General features: G+C 41.5%; 1 protein-coding gene and 1 long non-coding RNA gene across 2 annotated transcripts in view; one reads left to right on the top strand and one right to left on the bottom strand.

The window, feature by feature from the left end:
- slc8a4a (solute carrier family 8 member 4a) overlaps positions 1–18,506 on the top strand; it is a 45,070-nt gene extending 26,564 nt beyond the window's left edge. The window contains exons 5-9 of the mRNA XM_034177767.1: positions 11,919–12,025; positions 12,257–12,375; positions 13,839–13,938; positions 14,221–14,493; positions 17,638–18,506. Coding sequence (XP_034033658.1) covers positions 11,919–12,025; positions 12,257–12,375; positions 13,839–13,938; positions 14,221–14,493; positions 17,638–18,017 — 979 coding nt within the window. The 3' untranslated portion in view covers positions 18,018–18,506. The remainder of the gene's footprint in view (positions 1–11,918; positions 12,026–12,256; positions 12,376–13,838; positions 13,939–14,220; positions 14,494–17,637) is intronic.
- LOC117516885 lies at positions 1,172–18,663 on the bottom strand. The gene is made up of 3 exons (XR_004562567.1): positions 18,508–18,663; positions 11,045–11,054; positions 1,172–1,182 (listed from the first exon to the last, which is right to left on the bottom strand). It is a non-coding gene; the product is annotated as an uncharacterized LOC117516885 (long non-coding RNA).
- Positions 18,664–25,645: the final 6,982 nt, after the last annotated feature.

Here is a 25,645-nt window from a genome sequence, read left to right as displayed (position 1 = left end):
GCTTTCTAAAAAACAAAACAAAACTAAAAAATCTAAAAGGACTACAACAGAATGAAAAATGCTAAATGGTAGCCCATGAACAGAACTTGCAGTGTTTCATAATGGTATAAACTCAATTAAAATGAGTGAATGGAATGCACTGGAAATACATCACCAACACTTAAATGCCCCAAAACTTTAAATGCACTTAAAGGAACTGAGTTATGACAACAATTCATTTTTGAGTTAGTTCAATTAATGGAAATAACTATAGCTTTTTCAAAATTTGAGTTACATTAACTTAATTATTGTATTAAAATGGAGTGTTTGGTTTAACAGTGTGGCTGATCGTTTAATATTTCAAATAATATTTTGCAGCTTGTATAGGAAAAGTTGTAAATAAAATTTCAGTCTTCAACCTTTAGAACTTTCTAAGGGTCTTAAAATCAGCTTCAAATCTCTTCTTAGAGGCTAAAAATCTCTCCACACAAGAATGTGGTCGTATTGGAGTCGACGTATGTTTGGATTTCCCCACAAACAGCAGTCAGTCCCATTAAAAGGCTCCAACTGCCGTTCCATCTGGTGGCGAGGAGAGTAGCTTTGCTTACATGCTGCCATTTCCTGCAACTGCGACATCTATTTGCAAAATATAATTGATAGCACCTTTTAACAAATATAAAGCAGTTACTGAAAAGGAAATCCAACATCTGGTGTTTTTTTTTTTTTTTTAAATTATCGTTGCCCATGGGAAATACCAAGTATGCTGTTCTAATGCTGCATTCATAACGGCAACAAGAAACTTGCATTAAACAAAAATGTGCACCTGCAGGTGTGTGTGTGTGCGTGCATTACTGTGCATGTGTGCATTCTGAGCCTCTCCCCTGGATTCAGACAGAGCTGTCTTTTTGTACTCTGATGTTTCCTTGGGTGTAAAAAGCTGACCTCCAGGCACCACTGTGTGTGTGTGTGTGTGTGTGTGTGTGCGCGCGTGCGTGTGTACGTGTGAATCCTGCCTGTCGATAGGAGCCAGAGGAGCCAAGTTTTTAAGCTTTTGACAGCATGCCAGGTGGACCAGGTTAGAATCCAGACGTGAGGTTCAATGAAAATTGACCATCACTTTTCTGCAGTGCAGTAAACAGATCATAATTTCTGCACACAGAAAAGCCTTTCACATTCCGGGTTTGTGGATTACGGGAAAACCTGCTGTGATGCTTGTGTTTTCTGCTTGTTTTTGCTCCTCTAAACGTGCAAGTACTGAACACCGGTTAAAGTTAAAGTGGTTAACGGGGGCAGTTACATAAGCTGGGATGGAGGAGATGTGAGGAGATCACGTTTAAAAAGGAAAATCAATATCCTGATCTTCTTTATTTCTCACGGGATCAACTACATTCTGAACTTTCTGACAAACTTGGATAAAAGCGGCACGGCAGGGTCGGAAAATGTTAACGCTGGTGGAAGATAAAACCTTTTCTGAAATCACATCCTGCCTCGAAGCATCTGGAGACAGAAAAAAAACCTAAAAAGCTTTACGGAGCAGGTTTGCTTAAAGGTGGAATAAGTCGCTCACTTTAGGCTCACAGTCATTTCTCATTTTGTAAATCCTCTTCACCTCACTCATCTCCCTGTCTTCTCATTAGTTCAGGTTTCATGACTTAGACCTTCCTCTATGATGTCTCACAAAAATCCAGCAGAAGAAGGAAGAAGGGCCTTTATTGTCATTGTACAATGATAATGATCCTCTGCACTTAAACATCCTAAGTATAGTTCGACACAATCCAACCACGAGCAGCAGTTGGTAGACAGTCTGGCACTGGGGACGAAGTCCACATGTACAGACACTGCCTTGGTCAAGAGCAGAGAAAGGCGCAAATCATAATTCATCATCATAATTTGATGAATAACCGCGCATTAATACAGAGGCGATTAAGTGCAATCTGTCATCGAGATGGTCACCAAAGATGTGATAAAATACAGGAAAGGTCTTGCATAAACAAGGACTGATTGATGAATGCTGCTGCATGCAGAACTGGAACATTTGCAATGTTTAAAATACAAGTCAGTCAGTATGTAGCTCCCCCAGGTTGCCTTAAATCTGTACAGCCTTTGTTTTTTTTCTTTTTGAATTTTCTTTGTCACCACTATAATTTCATTCCTAAGCATTTAAGTAACACATTCATAATATGATATTGCCAATAGGATCAAAATTCATTTAGAATTTCAACCCCTGACGGGGAGAAATTCAAGTGATCAGACACCATAGCAACATCATGGATTACGTAAGGGCATCCCCGATTTGTGTGAGAATGCTGGGAAGGACACGGCGACTGCCAGTCAGAGTAAAGAAAGGCAGCGTGACATCACCTCGCTGCTCACTCAAACAAAATAAACCAAGGTGGCGGAAAATGCTCTGCAACAGGTTATTTCTGTATAAATCTAATATTTTTCACATACGTATATTGTGTAAAACGTAGCAATAAATCAACTCTTAGAAATGTAAAAATACTGTTTTTGTAATCAGATAAGACCTCTGAAGTGATTTACAAGGCATCTTACTGATGTGCATGCCCCGGGAACACGCATCACCCAAGTGGGTCAGGTCACAGGTGATCTCAAAACCTCACGCATGTGCACACACCCTTCCTCCTACAATCTGTCTGCACAATGGCATTTTTAGGAAAAGAAAATATTCACCATGGAATTCTGCCTAGATAATTATGTTCTCTTCATTAAAATGAATTTTGCAACATGTTACAAAACTAAACGGACATTATAATGCTTGGATCTCAGCAGAAACTAAATTTTGTCAGTTTTGTGAAATTTCAAAGGCCGTATAGCTTTAAAATCCGTAAAAATAAAAAGGCTATGAAGTTTTAAAATTTGCCCTTGGACCCCTCTAGTAGGGATGTGTCATTGGAAACATCCAACCCAATCACCCTCCTCCCTCCCCCTTCACCTGAAGCTGAGTACAGCATGTAATTTACCTGCCAGACATGACAAACAGCTTACTCACAGTGTGCCAGCTCAACATCTCACTCAAGGTCACACCAACACGCCAAATGATTGGTGACCCGCCGGTGTGGAGCAGAGGCTTTTACAGAACGGCAACACCTCCTTCAGTTGAGAGCACATTTTTCTCGACACTTGTTTTTCCCTGAGTGTTGGCGGTTGGAGTCTATATCCCAGCATGCACAGGGTAAACACAGAAATTCGGTCATGCCTGTGGGTATCTCAGAGTCTCCAGCCCTGTTGACTTACATGCGTTTAGACTGTGGGAGGAAAAATTGAAGCATCCTCCACAACCCATCACAAAGTCTGGAGCTCAGCAAAACTCCTAAAGAAAAAAGGTTCAGAGCTGGAAGTCCCAGTCTGAGATTTGCTGGTGGGAGGGGACAGGCTTCACCACGCTCTTCAGTTCGATTTTTCCCAAAATAAAATAAAATTTAAAAAACAAAAAAAACTTTGGGTTGAAATCTTTATTTTTATTTTTATTTATTATATATTCGTTGCATAGTGGTTAATGTTATGAACAGTCAAAATATTATTTCCAGGGTATTGTGCGCTGACTTTCCAGTTGCACGCACGCCTTTCATCTATTTTATATATGTGCTACAACTTTCTGTTTGCATACAAATCAACAAAGTGTGTGCACCTTCTAGCACTTTTGCAGTATTGTGGTGACGGTACTGCACTCTGATTCAGACTACTGTGAGTTCTCATGTAACTTTTATTTATTATCTTAACAAATGTATCGTTTCTTGTTTGGCTGCTTACAGTTAGGATTTGGAATCAGACTTAGGTTTGCAAAAATATATGTAAGCACTATAAAATAAACTCTTGACAATAGCCTGGAAATAATTAATGCAACTTGTCAGGAAATGAATGCGGAAGGTTCAAAGTTCATCCTGCATTTGACAGAAACTGGGAAATTGCAATTTCACACTTACACCTAAGAAAAATACTTTTAATGAAGGTGTAATAAAACGTTCGTCTCCACACTGACTCATTTGGGGAAACCAAGTAAAAAGATTGTTACTGTAACTAACATTAGTACTGAGACGCATTTTTACCTGTCCAGCAGATATCCACAAAACCTTATGCGGAAATTGTATCTGGGGTTCTTCCCAGTGGGATGTCTGTGGGTGTATCTTTATTAGCTGTGTTTTTCTTTAACTTTTATCCCATTCTTATTTTATTTTATTTTTTTTTTATTTAATGCACTTTCAGTCACAATCTAGACTCTTGAGTGGCATGCTGGGAAAATGAGTTTTTCCACTGCATTACGGTAGCAAAGGTCATCGCTGCTTCAATTGGAAAAGAGATCAATCTCTGAGCCTGGGATCATACACTCACCTTTACTGCGTGACACATTCAGCAACAAGCAACATTACAGCCTCTCAGGGTGAAGCTGACAGCAGACAGAGGTGGCCAATACGGAGTAAATGAAGGATTTAGGGTTTTGCCACAGTTGGACTGCATCTTGTGTATGATGGTGTTTCTTTCGACCCACAGAGATCAGAACTCTCACCTCCAGCAGCTTGATATAAATTAGAACTCACACATGTGCTGATCTTCCGTTGGCGTTGATTTATGTATCACAGCAACATGCACCACCTTCTCCACATGAGGAAGCAGAAAGTATGACTTGCTCTTGCTTGCCTCTATTGGTGGTTGGCTCTCACTGCGGTATTGTATCACTTCCTGTTCCGGAGCACAGCGGTGTTTTGCTGTATCTGTTAGCTGTTTAATCTGCGCAGTTAGATTGATGTAGTTACCTAGATAACGATTTGTTTCACAGTGTTATCTTCATGTGCCTTAACTAAAGCACTCCCTCTGCTGAATCACCTCTAAATTATTTACACATTATTCACTTCATGTGTTTTCAGGAATCCGCTAGCTTAGCGCAGCTACTAGCTCTTAGCCGGTTTAGCATGGCGGCTTCTCCTGTCTCTCCCACACTTTTCTGCTCTGGGTGTGAAATGTTTAGTTATTCCTCGGCCTCCTTTAGCAGTAATGGTACTTGTAATAAGTGTAGCTTATTCGTAGCTTTGGAGGCCAGGCTGGGCGAACTGGAGACTCGGCTCCGCACCGTGGAAAATTCTACAGCTAGCCAGGCCCCTGTAGTCGGTGCGGACCAAGGTAGCTTAGCCGCCGTTAGTTTCCCTCTGGCAGATCCCGAGCAGCCGGGAAAGCAGGCTGACTGGGTGACTGTGAGGAGGAAGCGTAGCCCTAAACAGAAGCCCCGTGTACACTGCCAACCCGTTCACATTTCTAACCGTTTTTCCCCACTCGACGACACACCCGCCGAGGATCAAACTCTGGTTATTGGCGACTCTGTTTTGAGAAATGTGAAGTTAGCGACACCAGCAACCATAGTCAATTGTCTTCCAAGGGCCAGAGCAGGCGACATTGAAGGAAATTTGAAACTGCTGGCTAAGGCTAAGCATAAATTTGGTAAGATTGTAATTCACGTTGGCAGTAATGACACCCGGTTACGCCAATCGGAGGTCACTAAAATTAACATTGAATCGGTGTGTAACTTTGCAAAAACAATGTCGGACTCTGTAGTTTTCCCTGGGCCCCTCCCCAATCGGACCGGGATTGACATGTTTAGCGGCATGTTCTCCTTGAATTGCTGGCTGTCTGAGTGTTGTCCAAAAAATGAGGTGGGCTTCATAGATAATTGGCAAAGCTTCTGGGGAAAACCTGGTCTTGTTAGGAGAGACGGCATCCATCCCACTTTGGATGGAGCAGCTCTCATTTCTAGAAATCTGGCCAATTTTCTTAAATCCTGCAAACCGTGACTATCCAGGGTTGGGACCAGGAAGCAGAGTTGTAGTCTTACACACCTCTCTGCAGCTTCTCTCCCCCTGCCATCCCCTCATTACCCCATCCCCGTAGAGACGGTGCCTACTCCCAGACCACCAATAACCAGCAAAAATCTATTTAAGCATAAAAATTCAAAAAGAAAAAATAATATAGCACCTTCAACTGCACCACAGACTAAAACAGTTAAATGTGGTCTATTAAACATTAGGTCTCTCTCTTCTAAGTCCCTGTTAGTAAATGATATAATAATTGATCAACATATTGATTTATTCTGCCTTACAGAAACCTGGTTACAGCAGGATGAATATGTTAGTTTAAATGAGTCAACTCCCCCGAGTCACACTAACTGCCAGAATGCTCGTAGCACGGGCCGAGGCGGAGGATTAGCAGCAATCTTCCTTTCCAGCTTATTAATTAATCAAAAACCCAGACAGAGCTTTAATTCATTTGAAAGCTTGACTCTTAGTCTTGTCCATCCAAATTTTAAGTCCCAAAAACCAGTTTTATTTGTTATTATCTATCGTCCACCTGGTCGTTACTGTGAGTTTCTCTGTGAATTTTCAGACCTTTTTTCTGACTTAGTGCTTAGCTCAGATAAGATAATTATAGTGGGCGATTTTAACATCCACACAGATGCTGAGAATGACAGCCTCAACACTGCATTTAATCTATTATTAGACTCAATTGGCTTTGCTCAAAATGTAAATGAGTCCACCCACCACTTTAATCATATCTTAGATCTTGTTCTGACTTATGGTATGGAAATTGAAGACTTAACGGTATTCCCTGAAAACTCCCTTCTGTCTGATCATTTCTTAATAACATTTACATTTACTCTGATGGACTACCCAGCAGTGGGGAATAAGTTTCATTACACTAGAGGTCTTTCAGAAAGCGCTGTAACTAGGTTTAAGGATATGATTCCTTCTTTATGTTCTCTAATGCCATATACCAACACAGTGCAGAGTAGCTACATAAACTCTGTAAGTGAGATAGAGTATCTCGTCAATAGTTTTACATCCTCATTGAAGACAACTTTGGATGCTGTAGCTCCTCTGAAAAAGAGAGCTTTAAATCAGAAGTGCCTGACTCCATGGTATAACTCACAAACTCGCAGCTTAAAGCAGATAACCCGTAAGTTGGAGAGGAAATGGCGTCTCACTAATTTAGAAGATCTTCACTTAGCCTGGAAAAAGAGTGTTGCTCTATAAAAAAGCCCTCCGTAAAGCTAGGACATCTTACTACTCATCACTAATTGAAGAAAATAAGAACAACCCCAGGTTTCTTTTCAGCACTGTAGCCAGGCTGACAAAGAGTCAGAGCTCTATTGAGCCGAGTATTCCTTTAACTTTAACTAGTAATGACTTCATGACTTTCTTTGCTAGGTCAAGTGATGGCTTTTTAAGTAATGGTTTAATTACTGCCACCTTAAAAGCCTGTGGTACATAGCCAACTAATAAAGTTAGATTGATCATATTTAAGATCGAAGCATTAATTAATGGTAGGGCTTCCTTGAGCAGCCTGGTAGGAATGGGGTCTAATAGACATGTTGATGGTTTGGAGGAAGTAACTAATGAAAATAACTCAGACAGAACAATCGTAGAGAAAGAGTCTAACCAAATACCGGCATCACTGAAAGCAGCCAAAGAGAACGATATGTCTTTGGGATGGTTATGAGTAATTTTTTCTCTAATAGTTAAAATTTATTAGCAAAGAAAGTCATGAAGTCATTACTAGTTAAAGTTAAAGGAATACTCGGCTCAATAGAGCTCTGACTCTTTGTCAGCCTGGCTACAGTGCTGAAAAGAAACCTGGGGTTGTTCTTATTTTCTTCAATTAGTGATGAGTAGTAAGATGTCCTAGCTTTACGGAGGGCTTTTTTATAGAGCAACAGACTCTTTTTCCAGGCTAAGTGAAGATCTTCTAAATTAGTGAGATGCCATTTCCTCTCCAACTTACGGGTTATCTGCTTTAAGCTGCGAGTTTGTGAGTTATACCACGGAGTCAGGCACTTCTGATTTAAGGCTCTCTTTTTCAGAGGAGCTACAGCATCCAAAGTTGTCCTCAATGAGGATATAAAACTATTGACGAGATCATCTATCTTACTCACAGAGTTTAGGTAGCTACTCTGCCCTGGTATATGGCATTGGAGAACATAAAGAACTATTAAAAGTGTCCAAAATATCAATGTAAACTTGTGCATTTATTGATGATGTTATGACAGCCATCTCCCCAGTGCCTTTACCTGACATGCAGCCCCATATCATCAATGACTGTGGAAATTTACATGTTCTCTTCAGGCAGTCGTCTTTATAAATCTCATTGGAACGGCACCAAACAAAAGTTCCAGCATCATCACCTTGCCCAATGCAGATTCGAGATTCATCACTGAATATGACTTTCATCCAGTCATCCACAGTCCACGATTACTTTTCCTTAGCCCATTGTAACCTTGTTTTTTTCTGTTTAGGTGTTAATGATGGCTTTTGTTTAGCTTTTCTGTATATAAATCCCATTTCCTTTAGGCGGTTATTAACAGTTCGGTCACAGACGTTGACTCCAGTTTCCTCCCATTCGTTCCTCATTTGTTTTGCTGTGCATTTTTGATTTTTGAGACATATTGCTTTAAGTTTTCTGTCTTGACGCTTTGATGTCTTCCTTGGTCTACCAGTATGTTTGCCTTTAACAACCTTCCCATGTTGTTTGTATTTGGTCCAGAGTTTAGACACAGCTGACTGTGAACAACCAGCATCTTTTGCAACATTGCGTGATGATTTACCCTCTTTTAAGAGTTTGATAATCCTCTCCTTTGTTTCAATTGACATCTCTCGTGTTGGAGCCATGATTCATGTCAGTCCACTTGGTGCAACAGCTCTCCAAGGTGTGATCACTCCTTGGTGCAACAGCTCTCCAAGGTGTGATCACTCCTTTTTAGATGCAGACTAACGAGCAGATCTGATTTGATGCAGGTGTTAGTTTTGGGGATGAAAATTTACAGGGAGAGTCCATAATTTTTTTCCTCAGAATTGAGTGATTCCATATTTTTTTCCCTCAGCTTGGTCTAAAAAAGTAACAGTTACTGACTGCCACAATTTTTTTTCCTGATTTCTTATAGTGTTTCTTAAAGCCAGAAAGTTGCCATTTGAAATGACTTTAGTTTTGTGTCATGTCTGTGATCTGCTTTTTTTTCTACAAAATTAAACAACTGAATGAACATCCTCCGAGGCCGGTGAGTCCATAATTTTTGCCAGGGGTTGTATATTGACATATACTGATATTGACTTGTCACCTTAGGTCACAGGTTAGTGTCCAAGTCTTAAAATCATACAGCACAACAGGTAGCACCAGGACTTTAAAGACATGGACTGTCATTCACCTGCAAAGATATCAGCATCACCAAACTCCTCTGTCTTGTAACCCATAAGCGCCAATGTTAGAGCACAAATAAACATGCTTACAGCCTAGTACAAAAAAACGGTTTTGGTCCTATAGATACTTTCCTCCGCCACGACAACAGTATGGGGAGGGGGGTGGGTGGGGTGATTTTTTTGAAACTGTTAGAACGTCCCAAGCAGTGGGTCACCCCTTTGAGTCAGATCTGCTTGAGATTTCTTCTTCACTATCATCAGAGGGAGTTTTTCCTCACCACTGTCGCCTGTGTGCTTGCTCTATGGGTTGGTAAGGTTAGATATTACTTGTGTGTAGCTCCTTGAGGCAGCTTTGTTGTGATTTAGCACTATATAAACTAAATAAATTGAAATTAAACTGAAATTTGGAATATTTTATTACAAACACCTGGAATAATCTGGCTTGTTGTGTGGCGAAACCTCTGAAAAGATCACCTAAGACATCCCTGCTGCAATATTCATGCTGAATGAAACTCATCATATTTAATGTTGTATGCCAACAGTGTTAGCACCTTTAGCAGCTAGCCTGATTCGTTAGGTCCCTTTATTGCACAATTACTGATAAAATACGCAGCATATAATTTTTAATGCCCACAGCAAAGTAAACTGCTATGCAAACCACCACACAGTCCCCAAAAATATGATTTAATAAACACTCAAACCAAGGTTAGCTTGTTAGCTTAGCTGGTTTGGACATGAAGAAACGGGCTTGTTCAGGTTTCTTTCATTACACACTGAACTACCTATGTTCCATCCCTTTATGCTCCACCCCTTTATACATTAATGAGTTCATCTTGACGTAGCCAGCATGGCAATCCCAGATATGAGTGTTATATCAGCTGTTCTGGGTCTCGATAGAAAAACCTACGGGTGACATCACGCAGGCTTTGTTGAGTTCATATACAGTTTATGATTAAAGACTGCAATAAACTGATGGGCATCAAAAGCAAAACGTTTTATTTGGAGTTTTTATTTCCTCGTGGAATCTGCGTTTATCTGATATCTGATATTTCTGTTCAGTTGACTACAGTAGTTTGGTGCACATAATGTCAAGATGGCGGCTTTTTGAAGCGCACCCATAGCAACCGAGCTGTAAGTCTTCATGTTCAGGTTCTGCCCTGACGCATCAAACTAAATTCATCTCCTTCCTGTACAAGCTTAAAAAAGGGGTTTATTTAAAAAGAAAGTCTTCATTGTGTGGACTCGCTGCGTGAATCACTTTGCTCCCACTGACATTAGCCGGTCATTGGCGTATTGTTCACGGTTGAAGTTATTTCGTTGTGCCAGCGAGCGCGGTGCCTGCATGCTGTTGGATCCTGAGTGTGTCGACAGAAATAGACAGCCACCCACGTATCATTAGGGAGATAGAGGGAGCGAAAAGACTCGGCGTGGAGGAGAAAGAAGCTGACTGAAGCAAACATGTCTGTCACATTTCGACACCGCAGCCTCACGTATTCCTGTGGTGTTTCACGCTGCATCTTAAATCGGTTTGTTGAAGTTGGTTGCCTCGCCAGATAAGCAGAGTGTAATTTCTGTGAGGAATAAGATAATAACTGAATTTCCCCTCAACTGATAGGATGAAGTGTGTGTGTGTGTGTGTGTGTGTGTGTGTGTGGGAGGGGGTGAGCAGTTCCTCTCATGTTCTGCTGGAATATTTCCATGCAGAAGGAACTCGCCCTCTTGTGGAATTCTGGGAGAGAAGGTGATTTTTCCCACATTTCAAGATGAAAGAAGACAATCCAGTTCAGTCTGCAGACATCTGAACATCGGCTTTGATTTCATCATGAAAATGCAGTGCACACATCATTCTACCAGTACAGTTATAGGTTAACTTAACTCATACTGATGGAAACAGACAAATTAGTCACTGATTCCGAACTGTCTGGAAATAGAACTGCAACAATTACTCAATTATTAAGCGATTATTAATTTCCAAATATTTTGTTAATCAGTGAATTGCACTGACTCCAAACTCTCTGCTTTCAGCTTCTTAAATGTGACTCTTTTTTGTATTTTTATTTATTTATTTGTTTGTTCGTTTAGCTTCTTTGCTCCTCTCTTAACAGTAAACTCTGTATTTTTGGGTTGTAGCCAAAGTAATGTTTTCTATCTCGAGCTTTGTGAAACAATGTTTGACATTTTTCATGATTTTCCCACATTTTATGGAGCAAACGACTGAGTAATTAATACAGAAAATAGCAGCTTAAGCATGAATGAAAATAATCATAAATTGCATCCTTATTAAATGTGGCAATTTTATTTTTGTGTCTTTTTGTGTTGGGAAGATGAAAAGCTGTGCAAGAATTTATTCCATAATTTTTTATTATTTATTTATGTAGTTATTTTTGATTTGTTTTGTTTTGCCGATTTGGAACCTTTATGTGTCGAGCGCTTTTAAATTTTGTTAATGACAAACTATGAGATGTGGGGATGGGCCGGTTGTCTGCCTGGGTTGTTGCCATCTTGGACCCAAGACAGTTCCCTGGTGTTGGATGCAGCGACTCCCAGACTTGACTTGAACTGACAAAACATGAATATTTTGTTGAAAATTATTAGCAGAATTTATTGTTTTGATTTACAGTTTAGTTAACTAAAGGATTAATCAACCGACCACAAAATAATCATCCCATTAACAGATTAACTGAAAAATTATAAGTTGATTAATGATTTTGATTAAAGTATTATTCCCTTGTTCTTTACTTTCAGGAGGCTGTTGGATGTGAAGATCATAGATGACGAGGAGTACGAGAAGAACAAGACTTTCACCATCATTTTGGAGGAGCCCATTCTGCTGGAGGTGGGACAGCGGCATGGTGAGAGCAGGACAGCTGCAGGCTAAAGCTGTCAAACTCACATTTTATTCATTATGTTGTGGCTCAAAGCGGTTTTTACTTTGCCTTCACTCGCCATCTTTTATTGAAAACTTAGCGCTTCTAAAGGAGCAATTTATATCAAATATCCAATGTGCTTTTGGACATTTGTCTGGGAGGATTGCCCCAAAATGGGACAAACTCTGTCATGATTGTGTGCCTGCTCTGTTGTAGGAGATACAAATGATAACAAGACTGCTGTGGGGCCCGAAGATGTTTCAAAAATGGGTTGCCCTTGCCTGGGAGAGCACACAAAGCTGGAGGTGGTTATTGAGGAGTCTTATGAATTCAAGGTAACTTAACGTTATTTCTGACCTCAGAGTCATCACCATGATGTTTGTGTAGTGTGAAACATTTTACAAGCTAACAAGGACTGAGTGATGCCATGATTATGTTGTCCACAATCTCTTTCAAAGACATCCTTGAGCAGACTACAAGTCCATCATGGAGATGTCGTAAAGTGTTATGGGGCAGATAACATCAATTTTACAGCAAAATTGTACAAATGCTGGTACAAGCACCAAATTTGGAACGGTGATTCCCAACTTCCCAAGATAGTACTTACCAAATCTGGTCCATTGGCCACTTGAAAATCCAACATGGCAGCTGTTTTCCAAAATGGCCACAAAAATGACCTACTGAAAAATTACTTTTTGCATTTAATTGCTCCAATCACAATGGATCTGTTTTACAGCATCACTGAAATCCAAGATGACACCTAATTTCACGATGGCCGTCAAAATCATGTTTTCCCGTCACAAAAATGTGGTTAGTTATTTAATTTGTGTGATATTGATGTCAAATTTCATGTTCCATCAACAGTATGACACTCTTAGTGGCATAAATTGTCATTTGTCCATGTTGCCTGAAGATATTTTAAAATTACAACACAATATATTCAACACTAAACACCTTTTAATAGGCCTACGTGCAGTAGTTTTAAGAGATGAACATTCTTTAAATGTGCTGGGTGGAATCCATTAATACTAAATATAATAAAATTCACTATAATATGGCAAATAACAAAATAAAACATAATAAATACCATAAATAGCAAATAAAATAAAATTTTACTGAATGGAATGTGACATCAACATCAGTTTAATCAATCAAATAGGAGCATTTCAATACAAAAATTTATTGTCAATAGGTCATTTTGGTGGCTGTTTTCCAAGATGGCCATCACCTAGAATTTTCCAGTGGCCAATTGACCAGATATGCTGAGTAATATCAAGAACTTCACCATGCAAAATTTGGTGCTTGCACCACCAAATGCATGATTTTTTTCTCATTATCTGCTCCACTAGTTGATAGGAAATGGGTGACAAAGTTATCAGACACCTGCAACCCGAGGGTTCAAAATAGGGACAGCAATCATATTGGCTCAACCAGAGGTTTGCATGACGGGCCAAGATGATGCAGGTGTTCCTTGCTACTGTTCATCATAGCAGGTAATTTCACAGATAATCAGGACTTTAAAATGATGGGAAGAGCTAATTTTTAAAACCATCGGCCATTGGTTGCAAGGAAAATCTGGACCCCCAGACTTATCCAAAGGGTCCACAAGCTTGAATTAAAACTAGTAGTCTGCACACCTCAAATCTGATCTCAAGATCATCAAGAGTCTTGATTCTTTTGCCAAACTGGCCGATCGACAGGTTTTACTGTATTTAACAGGTATTAAAATAAGCTTTGGTGAGTCCTCTTAGCACACTCACTGACATCTGACAGTGATCATTTTTGTGGCTTTTTGCAGAGCACAGTGGACAAACTGATCAAAAAGACCAATCTGGCCCTGGTGGTGGGGAGCAGCAGCTGGAGGGAGCAGTTTGTTAGCGCCGTCACTGTCAGCGCAGGTGAATTGTACCGTCCTGAAGTTCATTACATGGAAATCAGAACTACAAGCTCCAGCGTCACAGTTATTTGTATTACAAAATGAAAAATACACAATAATCCTCAGGAGGAGGCTGAGCATGAAGACTCAGAGGCCACCTGCCCAAACAGTCCATGTATAGAATATAAATGCACTTTCTGTGGGAGGCCTTGTTTTATTTTGCTGGATGCAGGTTTGTTTTTTGATATGAGTGAGTTATTTTCTGTACCTTTAAACACATTTTGTTGGCTTCTCTCTTTGTTAGGTGACGATGATGAGGAAGAGAGCGGCGAGGAGCGTCTGCCGTCCTGCTTTGATTACATCATGCACTTCCTGACCGTATTCTGGAAGGTCCTCTTCGCTTTTGTCCCTCCCACTGAATACTGGAATGGCTGGGCCTGCTTCTTTGTGTCCATCTCCCTCATCGGCGTTCTGACAGCCGTGACCGGAGACTTGGCCTCTCATTTCGGCTGTACCGTCGGTCTGAAGGACTCCGTCACCGCTGTGATCTTCGTGGCTCTCGGCACTTCTGTTCCAGGTGGGTGTCTGGCTGTCAAACAGCTCTCACAGCTGACTTGCTCCGGCTTCCTGCTGAGGTTTGCTGTGAAGTTCCATCAGCTGTCTGGCAAAACTGATGTAACTGGCTGCAGCAAATAGATGATGATTTTAGAGATGTGGGGATGGACCAGTTGTCTGCCTGGGTGGTTGCATGTAGGACCCAAGGCAACTGCCGTGGTGTTGTGCATGAGGCACCGGTGCATGCTCTTGACTTTATGCATCAAGGTAAGTATCGAGTCTAGTGGTTGTAATGATCAATAGTCAAACAGGTGGTAAAGATCAGTGTGATCAACAGTTCAAATCTACGGTGCTGTCATCAATCCTCAGCAGGCCGTGACAGTTGGTCATCTCCCTCCTCCAGTCATAGTCAATGAAGATAAGGCTTATCAGTTTGGATCCAGCACGAGACAGAAGAGACTGATCCACGTGATGCTCCTCTTCCATGATATGTCTCACAAGCCACTGATGATTCTTTCATAGCTTCATTGTCCCCGGTGCCTTGGATGAGAGGACAGAGTGGAAATCAAGCAGCCACAATGAAAAGTCTCAGGAACAATATGTCACATCAGTAAATTGACAGACAGGATACTAACGTGATTGCTAGCAACACAGCGCTACATTTCATTCACAATACCCGAGACTGGATATGGTGAGACTGAGATTGAACAGATTTAAGATGGAGGGGAAAGGTAATTCAGTACAAACCTACAGCAGTCATACAAAAGAGAGGACAGAAAAGTCTTTTAATCTGGATTTGAATGAATCAGTGGAATCGGGCTGTTTTATGTCAGCAGGCAGATTATTACACACAAGTACAAGTTTTTAACCTTTGGAACACACAGTATTCCTGCATCCTGACAATACAGAGCTCGGGTCGGTACGTAAGGTTTAATTTGATCAGCCAGATGGGGAGGCGCTTGTCCATGAAGGATTTTGAAATTTAATCACAAAACCTTAAGTCCTGTCTTAAGGCCACAAACTTTCTTCAACTGGTCAGAACCATGTGGAGACCTTTGATGATGGCCAGTGGTAAGACAGGAAAAAAATCATAATGGTAATCTAATCTAGAAGAGAGAAAGGCATGAATCAATATCTCTGCATCAACCACAGACAGAATAGGTTAAATCTTTGCAATATTACAGAGGTGATAGAAAACTTTCTTTGTGTAGACATTCGCGAAAATTGGTCTTGCAGGACCAATGACATAATCTCTGTCTTGCCAGAAATTACTGCACATCCAGTTTTTCACTGAAGTCAGACAATCCTTTAAATTCCAAGTGTGGGTGAGATTATCTGTGTGTACTGTTCAGCCCAGTCTCACATTTTTTTTTGTTCTCCCTTCACGAAATGATTCAAATTTTTGTGACGGGGGTTTTTTTTTAACTCACTATTAATAAGCCTACTCCTACCACCAACCGCAACCTTAACCATAACCGTAACCCTACTCCTTCCCCTAACCCTAACCATAACCACCCCGACCCCCTGCTGCACTTTTAATTACATGCACCCGTTATGGAATGAATTAGAATAAATTTGTGCTCCCATGACGAAAATTTTGCACTTTTTGTGACAATATGACAAACCAATAGATTCATGTATATTTTGTGCTGCTGAATCACGACATGCCATGAGACTGGGTTGGTATTGTCCTATAAAACTGAGGGTCACCATAGCAAAGAAATATAATCCAATATCATCACGGTGTCTGTTCAAGAGATGGTACATAAAGACGGAATAGCAGTGGGCCTAGTACATAATCCTGTGGTAGGCCTTATTTTCCCAGAATTATACCAGATGCAAAGAGAACGAGTAGAGAAGTGTAATATCAACCATGAGAAAACCTGGCCAGTAAGTCTCAGTCAAGTAAGTCAGTCCTATATAGGCCCTGAGGCCTGATGGTGCTGTGCTGTCCATAAAATGCAGCAGACGAGAGTCAACGACTTACCCTGGATTGGACATTAGTTCATTGCAGGTTAATTCCCCTGAGACTGTGCAATTAAAGTGTCTTGTCCAAGGACACAGCATGAACAAGAATGGAACCCATTTTGGTGAACCAGCTCCTATCCCACTGAGTCACCTGTTCTCCCCTCAGTGCTGAGGACTCCAGCAAATGAAAAAGGCCAAGAGGACGTCCACATATCCACCGGCTCCACAAGTATATCAATGCTTTTAGAAAGTGAGGATGGGCCATATGTCTGCTGCTCACTGTAGAACTGCCATGGACCAGTTCAGTAAGTTGGAGAGTGAGATCAACAGGCAGATTGGGACTGCATCTCAGGTACTGGGGATAAGAAAGCATTGAGCCAGAAGATGAAACTCTTGATTTACCAATTGATTTGCACTCCTAATCTTCACCTAGGGCAGGGGTGGGCAGCGAGGGCCGAGACACTGCATGTTTTCCTTGCAACCAATAACCTCAGCAGGTGGGTTGCTGATGAGCTTCTCCCTTGAACATAAACACCTGGTTGTCAATGAAATCACCCGCTGAAACACCTGAACATTAATGAAATCACCTGCTGAGGTGATTGGTAGCAAGGAAAACCTGCAGTGCTTCGGCCCTTGATGGCACATGATTGCCCACCCCTGACCTAGGGTCATAAACTTTGGGTAATGACCAAAAGAACAAGGTCGCGGAAATGAGATTCCTCTGACGGGTATCTGGAGTTACACTCAGGGACAGAGGGAGAAGCTTGAATGTCTGAGAGGGACTGCTGCTTCTTTGCAGGAAGCTAGCTGAGATGGTTCAGGCACCTGGTGAGGATGCCTCATGGTCGTGTCCATAGGGAGGTTTTCCAGGCACATGCAACTGGAAGGAGGCCCCGGGGAGACCCAGGACACACTGGAGGGATTATATTTCCCAGAAGACTTGGTGGGTCACCTCAGGATCCCCCAAGAAGAGTTGGAGGACTTGGCCAAGCATAGGGAAGTACGTATGGGATGAGCTGCTTCATCTGCTGCCACCACAACCTGTTCCAGGATAAGTGGCAGAAAATGAATGAATGCCTATAATTTGAATTTGTTGGATAATTTCCTCAAAATTTCTCCATCATCAGAGGCAGATATGTTCAAACTCACTTTTGCCACTTCTTTACTTTCAACCACATCGATTTTTCTTTTCTTTCAGATACATTTGCGAGTAAGGTAGCTGCCATCCAGGACCAATACGCTGACGCTTCCATTGGGAACGTGACTGGCAGCAACGCAGTGAATGTGTTCCTTGGCATCGGTGTGGCGTGGACCATTGCAGCTGTCTACTGGAAGACCAAGAACCGGACATTTAAGGTGGAACCGGGTTCCCTGGCTTTCTCTGTCACCCTCTTCACCATCATGGCACTTGTGTGTGTGATGGTGCTGCTTTACCGCCGGCGTCCCAGTGTGTCAGGGGGAGAGCTCGGGGGTCCACGGACAGCCAAGCTTCTCACCTTCCTGCTGTTCCTCTCCCTGTGGTTCATCTACATCCTGTTGGCTTCCTTGGAGGCCTACTGCCACGTGCCTGGCTTCTGAGTCCCAGATCCTCTCCTTGTTTTTACTGTCTCTTTTCTCTCTGTTCTTCTGTATTTTCATGAAGGTTTATAAATATTTGTATCATTAGTTTTAGTATTGATACTGCACAGTATCAAATTGACTTTTGAATCTTCTGACTTTTGAACTTTGTTAACCAACCCACTCTGGTGTGAAGGAAAGCTTTTGCCACTGAAACAGCACCTCTTACCACCACACGTCTCCTTTTTTAAAGGTGTCCAGACAACATTTATGTAATCATGCTATTAGCTTAAAGCTACAGCGTGTAGGATTTAGGGGTTTATTATTGTTTTGCACATCAGCGAAGTGGTGAGCAAGGTATTATTTTCACTGGCATGTGTGTGTCTGTAGACAAGATAAATCAAAAAGAGCTGGACAGATTTCCATCAAACTTAGTGGGAATATGGCTTTAATAGATATCTACAGGTGATTAGATTTTGGAGTAGTTGGGTCAAAGAAGGTCAAGGGAAACATGTTTAAAAAAAAACACCTTTTTGTACAGCTCAACCGCCAAGGAGCCTCAATGGATCATTGGATTTTGGAGTCATTTGGTGAAAGGTCAAGGAAAATACGGTCTGAAAACACCTTTTGTTGTACATCTGAACAACCTAGAAGCCTAGATGAATGATCAAATGCATATATGATCCATTTTGGGGACATAGAGGATCATACATATTGGTTATGACAACAGAAGGCATGGGAGCATGAGGCACCATCGCCAAAGAAACAAAGAAGTGATCAGAGATTAGATTAGATTAGATAGAACTTTATTGATCCCTTGGAAAGACTCGCTCAGGGAAATTGAGGTTTCAGCAGCATTGTATAGCAGCACACAGGGTAAAAAGCACACAAAAGGGAAAGTAAAAAAGAAAATCAGTTTACAAATACCAGACATACTGATCAATACTGGTTTACAGAGACAACCCAGTCTCACACTAGTTCATGATGGTATCAGAAAAACTGATTTAATCTATTAGGTTATGATAATGTCAAATTTGGGGTGATGCTGAGGGGGGGGGAGGGGGTGGCACTGGGTACCCCTTGTGTTAGGGATTATGGTTAAAAATAATGAACTAAAGGTGACTACGTGACAATTTCACATAAAAAGAATAACTAAAAAAAATGCGCAAGAATAGACTGCAGTCTTGTGACCAGCAGCAGCACGGTGCAATCCCCAACCTCACCACTAGATGACACTAAGTCCTATACACTATCACTTTAAATCACAGAAAGCATCTTTCTTCAAATTAGTGCTAATAATACCAATGTGTAAAAACAAAACTTCCAGCATTTCTCACTCTCTCCTTGTGGACTTGTGCAATAAAACCAATAGATCCTGTCATCAGATTGTATGTTCATTAGTAAAGTGGCAGATTGGTGAGCACATTATGAAGATTATCGTTCTTAGAGTGTGTTAAAATGACCAAAAAAAAAAAAAAAGATCCTGTCAGTGTACGCGATGTCATTATACTGACATTACTAATGTGTGAAAAACAAATTTGTGTATTGATATTTATTATTCATGTAAAAAAAACTGACATGGTGTGTGAGACTTTTGTGAAGGATTAGGTGTTTATTTTTTTGCACGCATCAGTTTAAGAGTTTCTTGAAGTACTCTGTGTAATATTATGACATGACTGTGGGCGTATTGATGTTCCGTGTGACTCACAGGTGTCTCATTGTCCATCCCTGTCCGTCGGTGCGTTCTCGTGTCTGACACTGTCAGGGTCTTTTTGAAGCAGTTCTTGTGGAGCAGGATTCCTCCTTTCAGCTGTAGTGTGAAATGTAAATTCCTTTCCACACATCTATGTTTTCTGCGCGACATGTGCACGCACACTCCAGCACAAAATAGTGAAATGTTTTCACGGTTTTAGAGTATCCCAGAATCCTTTGCACGCTGGGGAGAGAGGCTTTCTAATGGCTCAGCTTAATGCTAACTTTAACATTGAAAATGCCACAGACATGCTAACGCGTTAGCATCTGTCCCATTTTTAAACTATAAAATGCATCTATCAACTGTTTCAGAAGACCATAACCGGTCGCTTTAACATAAAAAAAAGTAAATATTACTCACAGACATATGCTCTTTAGGGTTTTAGCGGGGAAAAATTAAGATAAAGCGAAATAACACGAAGAACCAACGAAGCAGCAGATCGAATATCGAAGCACTGCTTCATTGGTTCAAGGTTCCAAGCAAAGCCGCGCTGCAGAAATGGTTGATTATACAGACCCGCTGCAGGATCTGTAATCAATGTAGAGAAATGATCATTTTCCTGACAAACACCCCCAAAAACAACGGCCACTCTGAAGGACCGATAAGGGAATCGTTAAGCAAAAAAGTTATTGATGTCGGTGGATCAAATCATTTCTTAATGATACCTGAAAAGAACCGGTTCATGACACGCAACCCTAATAGCAACACGCTTCTTTCTTTTTCTTTTTTTTTCTTTTTTTTATAAATCTCACATTAAAGACTCATGATTATCGTTAAACACCTAAATACATATTTTGGTTAAACTCACCTCCATAACGACGCAATGTTGCAAACAAGTTGCTTGTTGCATGTCCACTCCACCACCCGCAAACGCTTGTTTACACTGACAATGAAATCTCGACCTCCCCAGCGAGAACGTGATTACACGTGAGATTTGACACCATAAAGGCGTCAATGTAAACGGAGTTTCTGACACACTTTTTCTTTTGTCTTGTGTGAGTGCAGAGATGTGACGGACGCCGGTTCCACGTCACACTGACACTGTGAACATTTTTCAAAAGCATCACTTCAAGAAAAGCACATAAATCTAAATCACTTTATATACGAGAGAGAGAATGAAGCAGTTCATCACATCACAAGCATCAGTCACAGGCCCATTATTTATCATGTAAAAAAATAGATAATAATATCAAGTACAGTGTCTCATAAACTGACAGTGTCTCTTTGTGTTGCCAATAAGTGTTACTGAAGTTTCTTTTTTATTGTATTGTAACGGTATGACATTAGAGGTATTTATATATGAACGTTTCAGTTTTATTTTTATTGAAATGCACGTTTAATGTGTGAAAAGTGGAAATAAATGTTTCTGGTTTGAGCCCTTTTTTGTCGTAATTACACCACTTAATAGAAATAAAATACAAATGCAATCGTTCATGTTGCAGGAGGCTCTATAGGCATCACCTCAAGGGTTCAATAAAACATCTGTACAAAAATGTGCGTGCACAGAAATACAGAATAAACTCCAGGATGACGGGGGGGGGGGGGGGGGGGGGGGGTTGTGATGCTGAAATGTGCATCATTTACAGCATCAGGAGCATTAAATTACAATACAGAAGCTAGAAAACTCTTGTAAGCAAATTTTATGAGGAATTAGAGAGCTGGTTGAAAGGTTAGTCAAGTTACAAGATGGAGATGAATGAAACTGTTTATTTCAGCTAACTGCACATTTTGGTTTTTGTTTTCAGGCATTTCTCAACATTATGCCCAGTGAGTCAAAACTTTGCACATTTTAATAATAATTTAGTAATAATCACAAATACAGCACAATAAAATGAATTCCTAATGTGGCAAAACATGTCAAGATTTGCATCACTGAGACGCTGCAGAGCCAAACTTTTTTCTGTGATTGATTTTGGGTTTCTTGACAACACAAAAAGGATTTTTTTCTTTTAATGTCAGTTTCAACGATGATAGCAGCAACACATATTTTCAACTCAATGCCAGATTTGGTGTTTAAACATCCAAATGCAGATGAAGGTCTGACGACTGGAAAGCTGATCTGCATGAAATCCCTGGGAGCTGATTAGGTGGCAGACTTGTTATTCTGCACCTTGAGACTCCACTTCATTGTTGAGATGGTGCTGGCAGGCAACAGACTTTTTATAACTTCGCCCAAAAAGTTGTTGCTTCACTTTTTCCACATTTTGTTATGTTACAACCTTATTCCAAAATGGAGTAAATTCTTCTCTTTTTTTTGGTCAAAATTCTACTCACAACACCCCATAATGACAACATATTTTAATTTTTGCAAATTTATTAAAAATAAACAACTAAGAAATCACATGTAAGTATGTATTCACATCCTTTGCTCAATACTTTGTTGATGCACCTTTGGCAGCAATTATCAACCTGGTCTCACGGCAAGTCGTGCTTCAGTAGCACGAAATATACATGAATCTATTGGTTCATGATATTGTGACGAAAAGCGCCTCATTTTCGTCACGGCAGCACGAATTCATTCTCATTCATTCCATGATGGCTGCATGAAATTAAAGGGAAGCGGGGGGGGGGGGGGGGGGGGTCAGGGATGGTTATGGTTAGTGTGGGGGGAAGGAGTAAGATTAGGTTATGGTTAAGGTTAGGGTTGGGGGTGAGAGTAGGGTTAGGAATAGTGAGTTTAAAAAAGCTCCGTCACGAAAATTTTACTCATTTTGTCACGGAAGCACGAAAAAAACCCAAAAAACAAAAAATGTGAGACTGGGATGGCAGTTACAGCCTCAAGTCTTCTTGAATGTGATGCCACAAACTTGGTGCACTTATCTTTGGGCAGTTTGGTCCATTCCTCTGCAGCACCTCTCAAGCTCCTTCAGGTTTGGGAGCATCAGTGCACTGCCATTTTCAGATCTCTCCAGAGACGTTCAATTGGATTCAGGTCTGGGCTCTGGCTGGACCACTCAAGGACATTCACAGAGTTGTCCTGAAGACACTCTTTTGATATCTTGGCTGTGTGCTTAGGGTCTTTGTCTTGCTGAAAGATGAACCGTCACCCCAGTCTGAGGTCAAGAGCGCTCTGGAGCAGGTTTTTATCCAGGATGTCTCTGTACGTTGCTGCATTCATCTTTCCCTCAATCCTGACTAGTCTCCCAGTTCCTGCTGCTGAAAAACATCCCCACAGCATGATGCTGCCACCACCACCATGCTTCACTGGAAGGATGGTGCCTGGTTTCCTCCAAACATGATGTCTGGTATTCACGTCAAAGAGTTCAATCTTTGTCTTATCAGACCAGAGAATTTTGTTTCTCATGCTCTGAGAGTCCTTCAGGTGCCTTTTGTGAAACTCCAGGTGGGCTGCTATGTGTCTTTTACTAAGGAGAGGATCTGTCTGGCCACTCTACCATACAGGCCTGATTGGTGGATTTCTGCAGAGATGTTGTCCTTCTGGATGTCATGATTGGGGTCTGTGAGGAGTGTCTTTTGTTTTATTTGTTTTATTTTTGCCTATTCTCTGTCACTGTTATGTTTTCTTGGGGTTTTGGTGGAGGGACTTTTCTTGTCTACTGTCTTCTGCTTGGTGTTCGGCAGTTCCCTTCGGTCCTTTCTCCTGTTTGCCACAGCCCATTCCAGATCTTTCTACACACACCTGTCCTGCATTTCCTGCTAATCACTATCTCTATTTAAGTCACATCTTTCACCCTGTCTGGCTATTTGCCTTCCCGTTTTTTTTGACCTGCCTGCCTGTTTTTTGACATCTCTGCTGAATGCTTCAGATCCAGTTGCTCATCTTGGTCTGCCTACTTGTGTACCAAACCCCACCTGAACTTTTATTAAACCCTGTTTTATCAACATCTGAATCCTGCATTTGTGTCCAGCCATGCTGTTCCTGTAAACCGGACACTGGCAGGTCTCCTCTCTCCACTGAGGAATGGTGGAGCTCTGACAGAGTGACCATTGGGTTCTTGGTCACCTCCCCGACTAAGGTCCTTCTCCCCGATCACTCAGTTTAGATGGATGGCCAGCTCTAGGAAGAGTCCTGGTGGATCTGAACTTCTTCCATTTACATTTGATGGAGGCCACTGTGCTCAATGGGACCTTCAAAGCAGCAGAAATGTTTCTGTACCCTTCCCCAGATTTGTGCCTTGAGACAATCCTGTCTCAGAGATCTACAGACAATTCTTTTGACTTCATGCTTGGTTTGTGCTCTGACATGCACTGTCAACTGTGGGACCTTATATGTAGACAGGTGTGTGTCTTTCCAAATCATGTCCAATCAACTGAATTTACCCCAGGTGAAGTAAATCCATCCTGATCATCCTTGAGCTGTAGAAACATCTCAAGGATGATCAGTGGAAACAGGATGCACCTGAGCTACATTTTGAGCTTCATGGCAAAGGCTATGTGTCAGGGTTTGAATTCTGGCTTGCTTGTCTGTTTTGTTTTGGCGGTTATGTTAACACAAGTTTTTAAGTTACATGGGTTGCTGCAGGATATTGTGTCCAACCGGGTACCTCAGTTTGTGTCCAATTTTTGGAGTGAGTTCTGCCATCTCCCTGGGTTCACATCAAGTTTAACCTCGGGCTACCATCCACAGGCCAATGGGCAGACGGAATGTCTTAATCAAGAGTTAGAGAAAGGTCTCCAAATTCTTGCTTCTCAACATCTAGCATTATGGTCAGCACAACCCCCCTGGTTTGAACTCACACACAGTAGTTTACCTCGGGATCCTCGGGTTACTCCCCTTTCCATGTTGTATATGGTCACAGCCTTCTGTCTTTCCCTCTGTAAATATTCACTCGTCTGTCCCCTCAGCTTGCAACGTCATCCTTTATTGCCAACGAAGCTGGGAGCTGGCGAGAAAAGCATTGCTGTACTCATCGTTGGCCTAAAAGACCACCGTGGATAATAGGAGGTCCACCGCGCCACCGTACACTACTGGGCAGAAAGTTTGGCTTTCCGCGCGTCACCTTACCCTTAGGGGACAGCGAAAGAAGTTGGCTCCCAGGTTTGTTGGTCCCTTTCCGGTATCCAAAATTATTAATCCTGTTTCTGTTTATCTCCATCTCCCCAGGTCCATGCACGTGCGTCCCACTTTCCATGTCAGTCATCTCAAACCCGTCCGTTCTAGTGTTTTATTTCACTAAATTTCACTAGGTGTACCTAATAAATTGACAACTGAGCGTATATAGTATATAATAATAATAAATTTTATTTGTAATGCACTTTACATTTGACACCAAATCCCAAAGTGCTACAGTATAAAACAGAAGAACACAGAAGACTATAAATCAATGTAAAAGCAATAAAACAGTAACAATAAAATCAAAATAAGAATGATAAAACAGCAGCAGTTATTTAGCTAAAGGCCAGAGTAAAAAGGTAGGTTTTGAGTCCTTTTTAAAAAGCATCCACGGTCTGTGGAGCCCTGAGATAGTCTGGGAGGGCGTTCCATAGACGGGGAGCAGCCACTGAGAAGGCCCTGTCACCCATGGTCTTGAGCCGTGTCCTGGGCATGGCTAGACAATGCTGTTGGCCTGACCGGGTCCTAGTGGAAGTGTGTGGTGTGAGCAGTTCAGTGAGGTAAGTGGGGCCACACCGTGGAGACAGTGATGAGTGTGCAGGAGGACTTTGTATTGAATACGGCAGTGAATGGGGAGCCAGTGGAGGGAGTGAAGAATGAGGGTGATGTGCTCGTGCCTGCGCACCCTCATCAGGACCCTGGCAGTGCTGTTTTGGACATACTGGACCTTTTGAATGCTCCTGCCAGAGATCCCGATGAGGATCGTATTACAGTAGTCCAGCCTGGAGGAGACAAAGGCATGATATAGTATATGTAGCCAAATGCAGTAACCTTGTTAACTGTCTTTCTCTCTCGCTCTCTCACTCATTCACTCTCACACAC

The sequence above is a fragment of the Thalassophryne amazonica genome, chromosome 9 (assembly GCF_902500255.1).
Source record: "Thalassophryne amazonica chromosome 9, fThaAma1.1, whole genome shotgun sequence".
In the NCBI taxonomy this organism is placed as follows: Eukaryota; Metazoa; Chordata; class Actinopteri; order Batrachoidiformes; family Batrachoididae; genus Thalassophryne; species Thalassophryne amazonica.
The sequence above is the reverse complement of the archived record's forward strand: the minus strand, read 5'-3'. Positions and strand labels throughout refer to the sequence as shown.